General features: G+C 43.2%; 1 protein-coding gene across 2 annotated transcripts in view; it reads right to left on the minus strand.

Annotated features, from left to right (window-relative positions):
* Positions 1-10922, minus strand: part of Ift56 (intraflagellar transport 56) — a 51578-nt gene that overhangs the window by 22115 nt on the left and 18541 nt on the right. For both annotated transcript variants that reach the window (XM_006990429.4, XM_042273066.2), the window contains exons 7-12: positions 9873-10044; positions 7378-7452; positions 5220-5322; positions 3050-3105; positions 1620-1673; positions 192-255 (exon numbers count right to left, since the gene is read on the minus strand). In XM_006990429.4, the coding sequence (XP_006990491.1) occupies positions 192-255; positions 1620-1673; positions 3050-3105; positions 5220-5322; positions 7378-7452; positions 9873-10044 (524 nt within the window). The remainder of the gene's footprint in view (positions 1-191; positions 256-1619; positions 1674-3049; positions 3106-5219; positions 5323-7377; positions 7453-9872; positions 10045-10922) is intronic.

A 10922-nucleotide genomic window follows, 5' to 3' on the forward strand; every position in this document is an offset into this window, starting at 1 on the left:
AACCCAAGACCTTGTGAGTACTAGGTGAGCATGCTACTAAATGAGCTACATCCTTAGCGCTCCACTCCAATTTCTAACTCCTTGCTTCATAACAAAAAGCATATCTAGAATCCCTAGATGGTTAGACTCCACTAATCAATATTGACCAACTTCAGTATGAACTGGGTTCAAAGGACAGACCATAGACATACCACACTCACTAGCCGATCCTCCTACTAACTGGAAAAACTGCTGGGCGATTTTCATATGATCCCTCTGCAAAACAGAACAGAACTGAGAGAGAGAAGGCAGGCACAGTATTTTATTTATATTGTACTTATGATTACAATGCATTTTCCTGTATGTCATTTAACAAATATCCTTGTTTTAAATCATAATCAAGTTCTTATTACCTTATTATTACAGGCACAAAGAAAAATATGACTTGAAATTATGTGAAAACTTAAGTAGACTCGACTAGAGAAGAATCTAACCTCCAAATTCCACCCCAAAATCCATGTAATAAATAAATTAATTTACACATTCAACAAATATGTAACACACTCTCTGACTGCGTCTGAACTTTGTACAGAAGCCACGGACATAACAAGAATTATTGGACTCCTTTATTTATGCAATGAGGATTTGCTGCCTACATGGAGAGACCCAGAGATGCAGGGCTTATTTATTGCATTCTTTGCTTCATCAAGAACTTAAGATGCTATATTAACATGGATAAAAACCTTGGTTTATCTATCTGTCTGCCTGTCTGTTGAGAAAGGGTTGCACTATCTAAGCCAGGGTGTCCTTGAATTTGCGATCCCCTTGCCTTGGCCTGCGGTTATAGCTGTGTGCCACCACGGCCAAGGGCAGCCTAACTGTAACTGCTCTCGTAGTTCTAAGAAGCTCTTTAGCCAGGTGGTGGCGGCGCACAACATTAATCCCAGTACTCCAGAGGCAGGCGGATCTCTGAGATTGAGGCCAGCCTGGTCTACAGAGTGAGGTCCAGGACAGACCCTGTCTCAAAAAAAACAAAAAAGAAAAAAAAAAAAAAAGCTCTTTAAGCCAAGCTCTGTGGAGACTGAGGCAGGAAGACTGAAGATTGATTGGTATGAGCTCAAGGCCATCCTGGGGATATAGTATATGAGATCCTGTCTCAAGAAAACAAAATTAAAAAAACAAAAAAGCTTTTCTAGAAGAGATGGGGGTGTATCCCCAGCACCTTAAAAGCTTTTCTAGAGAAGGATTTTTTCCCATTTTCTAGGTACCAAATCCATTTTCTGTGTTTGTCAGTAAAGAGACGACCATATTACAGTGGGGCTCTTTTAAAGAAATAGCAAGTTTTATGACTACAGCTTAAAAAAAAAATCTCTACATAATAGAATTGTTTTTGCAGGGATCCTGGACTGTAGGGTTTAAAGAATTAAAAGGAATTGAAGGACCAAGGATATGGCTCAATGCAAGTATCTACCAAGCACAAGGGTTTGCTCCCTCTCACCCCACCACAACAATAAAGTACAAGGACCCTCGGAAGAACCCAGTGATCATAAGCTTGTTAATGGTTGCTCATTATCATTCATCCCGGTTTTCACATAACTAGAACTTTGCAAACTAGGGGTTACCAATGGTTTCATACTCACCGAACCCATTTCCTGGCCCAGGGCTGCATTAACAACTCCCTTGAGAATATACTCCTGGGAAAACACAATCACACCATCAATCAGTTGTGTGGGCGATCCTGTTGACCCCTTGCATGGACTCTATGTCACATGCTGAGCTGCCTTTCTCGGCTGTACCCCTGGCTCATGGGAGGATGCGGAGTCCGGTTTGATTTCAGCAGGCAAGAGCCCAGACAGCAGAGTTTACCATTGTACAAGCTCAGTCTTAAGCAGAGATGACTTGGTGGGAGGCTGGGGAGACGGCTCAGTCAGCAAAGGACTCGCCATGGAGCATGAGGACACTAGTTCAAGCCCCAGGACCCATGGGAGAAAACCATTGTGATCCCAGTGCTGGTGAGGTGAAAACACATTCCGGGGACTTGACAGGCAAGCCAGCCTAACCTAACCAGTGAGCCCAGGCCAGGGAGAGCCCCTGTCTCAAGGAACAGGGGAGACACTGCTTGTGGAAAAGGACTACATCTGTGTCATCCCCCTCTCCAATGTCACAAGAACTACGCTTTATTCCTTTTCCTACAGGACAAAGACAACATCCAATACCCACTTACAAGATACTTGCTCTATTGGAGTCTTGTAGCCTCATCTATAGCCTATTTTTTCAGTCTTGGATCAAAAATTTAATGATCCTTTCCTTAGAAGTACCATTAGCTTCTATTAAGAGGGCTCATTTAGGTAGCAAAAAGATACTGGAGCCTTTCGTTCCCTTGAGAAAAAGACTTGTTAGGCTCCATCCGGTCAGGAAGTATTTTTTCATTCAGATTGTTTTCCTTCTTTCTTTTTCTTTTAAAAAAAACATTTATTTAGTGTGTGTGTGTGCACGTGTGTGTGCATGTGTGCTCATGGGTGTGTGTATGTGTACACGCCATAGCATGCATGTGGCGCTCAGAGCACAACTGTAGGCTTTGATTCTTTCCATCCACCATGTGGATTCCAGGGACTGAACACAGGTCGTCAGGCTTGATGGCGGCAGCTTTTACCCACTAAGCCACCCTGCCGGCCTCCTCCGGTCTGGTATTGGATGAAGGGATGCTCACTATGTCCTTAGCACACACAGTGTTGGAGATACAACAGAGACACGGTCCCTGACTGCAGGGAGTGAGCGCCCTACTGAGTGGAGAGACAAGCCACAGACACTGACATTAGTGGTTGCTCATTTCATTTCTAGACGTGGATTTTTAAAGCAGATTTTAATATTTCCAAGCTTTAGACTTTTCAGGAATGAATTGATATTAAGGGACCTGAGCCACATTAATAATAATAATAATAATAATAATAATAATAGCCCAGAACATTCACTCTCTCACAGACCGTCTTCTGGCTGCCCCTCAGCTGTGTGCCTGCAGTGCCGCTCCCCACAGCACCTGCTCACAGAAATGTGCGGCACCTCCAGTTACCTGCGGTGTAGTCGGTTCCAGGTCCTTGATCAAGTTGTAAGCTTCCTGTACATCGTCTGCAAGGTAGGAAGTCAGTTGTTACTCGTGCCTGTGTTTCAAGAAAGCTCTCTGAAGCTCTACCTGGAAAACTGAGTCTGCAGTATTCAAATACTCATACAAAACAGGGTGCAGCTTAGTAATAGAGTGCTTTTACAGCAGGTGCAAGGCCACACACGTGTGTGCGCGTACACACAAACACATACACACAGAAAATATGTTTCATCTGACCATTAATTCTCTATCCAGTTGAAGGTTGTGTAGTTATCCTAAAGAAAAGTATTCTCTTTTTCAAAAACTGCATGTATGTACGTGCATGTGTGAAGGCATGTGAAGGGTAGAGGACAACCCCAGGCATCATCCTCAGGGACACAGTCACTTAGAGATCAGCCTGGCTAGCCAGAGACCCAGGGATCCTCTGTCTCCACCTCCCCAGTGCTGAGATTACAAACACATGACACTACACCTGGCATTTTCACATGACTTCTGGAGCTGGAACTCAGGTCCCCCTGGCTTTCGAGGTAAGCACTTGATGGACTGAGTCCTACCCTGGCCCATGAAAACAATTATCTTCAGAAAACTGATACTGAGCCAAAAATCACCTAAAAAATGCTCAAGTCAAGAATATAGGCTGGGCCAGGCATGGTGGCACACACTTTTAATTCCAGCACTCAGGAGGCAGAGGCAGGTGGATCTCTGTGAGTTCAAGGCCAGCCTGGTCTACATAGCGAGTTCTGTGATAGCCAGAGCTGTTGTAGAGAGACCCTATCTAAAAATAAAATAAAATAAAATAAAAAGTAGGCTGGGTGTTATGTCAATGGATTTGTATTTAAATAAGAAAACTCGGGGCTGGAGAGATGGCTCAGAGGTTAAGAGCACTGGCTGTTCTCCCAGAGGACCTGAGTTCAATTTCCAGCAACCACATGGTGGCTCACAACCATCTATACTGAAATCTGATGCCCTCTTTTGTCATGCAGGTACACATGCAGGCAGAACACTGTATACATAATAAATAAAATCTTTTTAAAAAAATAAATAAGAAAACTGGCACACGCCTTTAATCCCAGCATCTAAGAGACAGAGGCAGACCTGATGAACAAAGTGAGTTCCAGGACAGTCAGAGCTGTTACACACACACACACACACACACACACACAACCTGTCTTGAAAAACAAAACCAAAAACAAACAATTAAAAAAAGTATTTTTTTCAAAAAGAAATATATATTACATACATAACAGTGAAATAACAATGGCTGTCCTGGAACTCACTCTGTAGACCAGGCTGGCCTTAAATTCACAAAGATCCACCTGCCTCTGCCTCCTAAGTGCAGGGATTAAAGTCATGTGCCACCATCCCCAGCCTAAAAATGATTTAATCTGGAGTCTTTGGAGGTTCTATTATTTGTTTTTGTTTATGCTAGAAATTTTTCATAAAATAATTTGTAAAGTAAATTCACTTTTCCATTAATTCACATCTAAAAACAAATTTCTTTTTGCTTATCTATCATATAGAGGGGACTGTTTGCAAGACATGTTCTCACAAAATATGCATTTTTCTCAGTAAGGCATAAGTTGCCTGGTTGGCCTCCACCAGGCACCTGAAAAGGCCACCCTGCTAGTGTGAGGTCCGTGGCCTAGTATCCTACTCTGGGAAGTTCTGGGAAGATGCTCCAGAAAGGTTTCCAACAATGAGAGCATCAGCTATCACATTCTCTTCCAATCAGAGCATTTCTCCTAAGATACCTGTGTTCCAGAACAAGAGATGCAGATACTTTGAGCAAATAGAAAAGCTGATAGTTTTAAAACAAAAAAACAAACGTACGGTTTCATGAAACACAAACAGAAAAAGAAAATAAGGGGAAAGAAAAAAACTGAAGACCCAAAAGGACATTGATAGGGAAGGACAGAGCAGTAAGAAGAAGAATGGAGTGAGGAAGAGGTACAGGGCCAAGAGAAGAAAGAGAAGAGAAGGAGAAAAGGACAACTAGTAAGTGCCATTAACTTTGTTTTGTCTCATGACCTTGCTGCAAGCATATATTTGGAAGTGCTATACATTTAAAATGCATACAACTAATTCAATCAGATTAAATATTCTAAAATATTTTCTTCAGAACAGGACCAGTTTTTCTTACCTTGGCGAAGATAGTAAATCACTAGGTTTAGCCTCGCTTCAGGGATGACGTCAACCAGAGGAGGTAACACCTGCAAAGCCCCCTCGCCTCCTCGGAAAACAACCTGCACACAAAGGGGGTTACTGCGGCAGCACGGGTGCATGTGCTCACCACTGGGAATGCAGCTACCACACACCGGGGGTGGTGACAGGAGAGAACTCACTCCCACAAGTCACCTTCTGACGTGCACACGCCGGCCACGGTGCACTCGCTTGCATGTGCAGATGATGCACACACAATAAATCAGCTGAGAAATGTGATTAAAATTTTGAAAGATAAGCAAACAAGTATGTTGTCAGATGGTAAGTGTTACAAAGTTAAAAACCAAAAGCAGGGCCAGTGAGACGCCAAGACGGACAACTTGGGTTCAATCTCCAGGACCCACGTTCTTAATTCCAGCAGGTGTCCGCTGACCACCACACGTCCACACGTGCAGCATACGCACAGAAATGTAATAAAAATTTTAAAACAATTTGTGCCCACTATTGAACTTCCAGAGCCTAGCAGCGTTCAGAACACAGTAAACTCCACAAACACACTGAAACTGAGGTCCTCGGGCATGAACTACATCATTTCTCCCTCAGAATATTCATTTTCCGTAAGTTTCTCCGGGCTCCTTTAACAAGGACTTCATCTGCTTCCTTGATCCTCTGCGCTCTAACTCCATCTGACTGCTTCTCCATTCAGCACTGTATCTTCAGTCTCCCCAGAGTAGCAGCCCCGCTTCTCAAGCAGGAGCACACAAGGGTTTTTGTTCTCGTGTAAAATCTCTGCTTGGTTCCTTTGTTCCCGCTGGAGAATGCCCTATTTTTTTTCTTTCAACGCTAAACTTCAAAAGCCGTGGCTGACTGCTAATTTCCTCTTACCCTGTCACTCCTTAGCCTCCCCCAAATTTGTCTTTTGCTCCCAGAACCCTAGTGAACAAATGCACCCCTTTAACTAAGGACTTCTGGGGGGTGCTGTCCCATGCTTCTCTGCGGTCTGACACTGCAGGCTTTAAGGGGGGGTCTATACTGCAGGCCGTAAAAATCACAGCACCCTGGGCAGTATCCGTCAGCTGGTGGGTGTTACACAGACAAGTTACAAACAAGACGGCTCAGCAGGCCAAGGCTGGTTACTACAGGCTGAACAACCCTAAGACCTGAAAGTTTTGAGTGCTGCTGCTGCTGATGCCATGAGTGTAAAATTCCACACATGACCTCAAGATGTAGGCTTGGCTGAGTGTGGTGACATTTGCCTTTCTCTCGGCAGTGGAGAGGCAAAGACAGATGGATCTCTGTGAGTTCCAGTCCAGCCTGGTCTATACAGAGTTTCAGTCCAGCCAGGGCTATGTAAGTGAGATCTCTCAAGAAGGAGGAGGAGGAAGAGGAGGAGAAGGAGGAGAAAGAGGAGGAGGAGGAGAAGGAAGAGGAGGAGGAGGAGGAGGAGGAAGAGGAGGAGGAGGAGGAAGAGGAGGAGGAGAAGGAAGAGGAGGAGGAGGAGGAAGAGGAGGAGGAGGGAGGGGAGGAGACAAACAAAGCCGAAAGAAAAGCTACAGTTCGCTCAGAGCGCCCAGGGTCTGGCTTGGAAGCACATGTCTGATCTCAGTATGCTGGGTGGTTGCTGGAAAACAACTTGGTCTGAGCTTAGATTTACTTCAAGCAGTGGCCATCACAAGCCAGCCCTAACCCATTACTCATCCAGCTCGACTTTCCACATTTACTACTCTGGATCAGTCATCCTCTGATCATCTTCCACGTCACACTTGTTCTAGAATCATGTCCTAGATTAGAGTGAACCCTCGAAACTCAGCCAATCTTCAAGGATCAAACAACTGTCCTCACTTATGCTAACCCATGAGGGTATGTTCTTCTACTTTTTTTTCCACCCCAAGGACAAGGAACACTTGGGTCTGCCTTGCCTTTCTTTCCAAATGTGATCCACATTCTGCCCTCCCGGTAAGAGGTTCCCTAAGGAAAGAGACTGGTATTAGAAACCCATTTTACAAACCCTTCCACAGTAACGAGGCATTCCTTCAAGTAGTGAAGTATTTGCTGGGGAATCTCCCTTTATTCATCTTTAATTCCTGTGATGTACCAAAATAAAATAGGACTCAAGTCAGTCAAGATGGGAAACTCACCAGATTGTGCCTGATGAGTTCTTTGGCAAATTCAAAGGGTGAAGAGGCATTGTCCATCAAGCTTTTGAGTTCTGCCTGAAATATACAAAGGAAAGGCTTATCAAAGTAATAAGTATATAGTTCTTATTTTTTAAGGCTTATTTTGTTATTTATTTATTTTTTACTTTTTTAGTTCTATGTAGCCCTGGCTGTCTTGGAACTTGCTATGTATACCAGGCTGGACTTGAATTTACGGAGATCTGCCTGCCTCTGCCTCCTGATACTGGGATTAAAAGCATGTGCCACCACACCTAGCTTATTATTTTCTTAAATTATGTATATGTGTGTGTATCTGTGTGGCTGTGTGCATGTAAGTGTGGATACACGACACTCTAAAGTGAAGTGTCTCAAGCCTCATACTCAGTAAGAAGTTTAAAAATTGTGCAGGTAAGTGCTTGGTCTCCTAGGGTTAGTTTTTCAGTGCCAAAGGCTTAGAAGTTAAGCTTTTTATTTTTCAGTCTTACCATTGTACCTATATTCTTTTTTTCTAGGCCAGCCTGGTCTATAGATTGAGTTCCAGGACAGCTTACATAGTGAGACCTTGTCTCGGAAAAAAAAAATAAACAAAACCGCCTTACTGCTTTGGAGGTCAAGAGCAATGGCAACACTCCCATCATACGTCTCTCATGTTAACTTCAAACACTGCCCTACAGAGGGAAGTCACTGCGCACGGCACACAGCAATGGCACGGGGTTCTTTCTTTTTTTCATGATTATTTTGAAATCATAAAGGACATTCTGTTCTCTAAAACTCTGTAATACCGTTGAAGATGTTCTGCCCATGATCTTTCAGGTCAAGGGGAATTGTTTTTCTTCTCAGTTGAGACTCCGTTCCACCAGCTTTGTTCACGTCTGTCGTATAAATTACCCATACCCAGCGCCGCCTGGTCTTAGGACAGTTCGCTAGGCTTGCTTGCTAGCTTGCTCTCAGGCTCTCGTGCGGCTGTAATCTCAGCACCACATGCACCTAGCATGTGAGTTCTGTGGTTCTCACGCTGCAGCTGCCTCAGAAGCCTCTTACTACCTGGCTTGAAGAGGGCACCAAATGCAGCAGGGCCACCAAGTCCTAAGGGTGGCAAGTGAACTGCCTACGGACATCATGGGAGGAGCTGCTCACTTTGTGCACATGTGAGAGCCGCCGACACTCTGCCCAGGCAACCTGCCTGCCTCACTGAAGCCCTACCCTGACACACACACACACACACACACACACACACACACACACACACACACAGCCTCTGCAGAGCTGTCAGGGACCCAGGCACCTCAGATCACACTTTTCAATTACTGGAGATTATTTAATGTTCTTAATGAAAACAACTAAAAGAAGAGGAATTAGTAAAACTTTTTAAACCAAGCTGGGCAGTGGTGGTGGTGCACGCCTTTAATCCCAGCACTTGAGAGGCAGAGGCAGATGGATCTCTGTAAGTTTGAGGCCAGCCTGGTCTACAGAGTGAGTTCCAGAATAGACAGGGTTACATGCAAAAAAAAAAAAAAAAATTTCCAAAAAAAGTGAGTGAAGGGAAAACAGGTCCTGGAGGGAAAAAGTCACATAAGCCGGTTTCATAGATGCTCCTACCTGTAAAGCTACAGTTAGGAGAGTGAGGGAGGAGGATCAGGAGCGTGAGGCAGCCGAATCTGTATAGTAAGACCCTATGATGACTTGTCCCAAACACCAAATAGCACAAGTAGGGGATCACATGTCTAAGAAGGTAGGAATGCAAGAAGGTAGAGAACGCCTAATCCAAACAATACCCGAAGAGTCAGACTTCACCAGATTATCAGCTGTACAGATTTGAACACTTAGTAGCACTAGATCCAATGGACACTGAGAAAGATGGGGCAGAGGAAGAGAGATCTAGAAGTTATATCTAATGGAAATAGCGGATGTGACATGGAGATGAAGGAGAAGAAAGGGGCAGACATCCCAGGTTTCTAATAACGTACTGGACATATAAGGTGGCCAGGTAGCCACAGAGCCATGAACAGACTTTAGAGAAAGAGGCTGAAGCATTGGTTTTAAACACTTACATTATGATTACATTATTATACATCATTTAGGTGAAACTATCAAAAATACACTAGATACAACACAGATCATTCAGAAATGAAATTCCGTTTAGAAAGTCAGATTTAAAAAAAAGAACTTCATATAGGGCAAGGTGTTTTGTGTCACACCTTGAATGTCAACACTTCAGAGGCAGAGCAGGCAGATCTGTGTGAGGTCAAAGCCAGGATGGTATACATAAGGAGTTGGAGGCCAGCCAGAGCTACATCATGAGAGCCTGTCTTAAAAAAAATGTTTATACAATTATTTGGTTATAGAATCACACTGGCAATAACCAAGGAGCATTACTGCAGAGCTATAGATCCTGGAGTTTATGGGCTAACTTGGACACTGTTATAAAGTAACTCCCATTAGAACGGAGATCATCAGAAACACATCCACACGCCTACCTCAGCTGCTTTGCCGTTGTAAAGGCGAAAGTGATTGCAAGCCTTAAGGTTGAGTGCGATGGTACTGTCAGGGATTTGCTGGAGGTAAACAGCCAGGACTTCTTGGGACACATCATAGTAATCCAATTTGTAGTAGCAGAGGGCCACATAGACATTGAGGGCCAGGTACTCCCTGTTAGAGAAAGACTCAAGCTGAAGTATATTTCACAGATTGATGGATTGATTCCTGATACAACAATCAAATTGTTTCCAAACATCTTCCTTTCTTACTAACAAATTCATTTGACTCTTTTCCAGTTTTAATCTGGACTACTAAATAATCATTACTTTATCAATTCAAGTTTATATAGCAACTGGGTAAGTCTTCTACATACAGAAGTAATATAATAACAGTAAGACAGAGGATGGAAGGACAGAAGGATGCAACATGCTTACAGAACCAAGAAGCTGCATATCCAACAACACATCTGATTTGGAAGGGTACATGGACACAATTCTCATAAGGGAATAAGTGTTTATTATATAGATACTTTAGGAAATCTACTTCATAAAGTTTTCATTTTCTAAGAAGGAAAACAACCGTATGTTAAGTTGGTTATTTAACATTCAGATACTAAGTATGTAAGTCAGTTTGAATCAGATGAGTTTTGTAGATAGAAAACCTGTCACATTGATTCTAGTAGTGTTTAAGGAAAAGTAGATTCCAACTATCATGTTATATTAAGTGTCTAACTGCAAAGCTCAAATGAACAATAAGGCAAAGAACAGGGCAAGGATCCGCCCTGGAAGGAAGAAAACAAGACACAACTAGTGGATTTTTTCTCTTTTTGAGTTGTAATATTTGAGTGTCTTTAAACCAGCTTTGATATTCTACTATAAAAGTTTTTATTAGCATATTTTAGTTATACATAATAACTGTTTTATGACATTTTCAAATACACATACAATGTATTTTGAGGTATTCACCCCATTACCCTCTCTTGTCCACTTCCCACTCCCACCCTTCCCTTCCTCTTTTCTACCAGTCCCCCTTCGTCATATCCTGTGTGT

This window comes from Peromyscus maniculatus, chromosome 3 (genome assembly GCF_049852395.1).
Source record: "Peromyscus maniculatus bairdii isolate BWxNUB_F1_BW_parent chromosome 3, HU_Pman_BW_mat_3.1, whole genome shotgun sequence".
Classification (NCBI taxonomy): domain Eukaryota; kingdom Metazoa; phylum Chordata; class Mammalia; order Rodentia; family Cricetidae; genus Peromyscus; species Peromyscus maniculatus.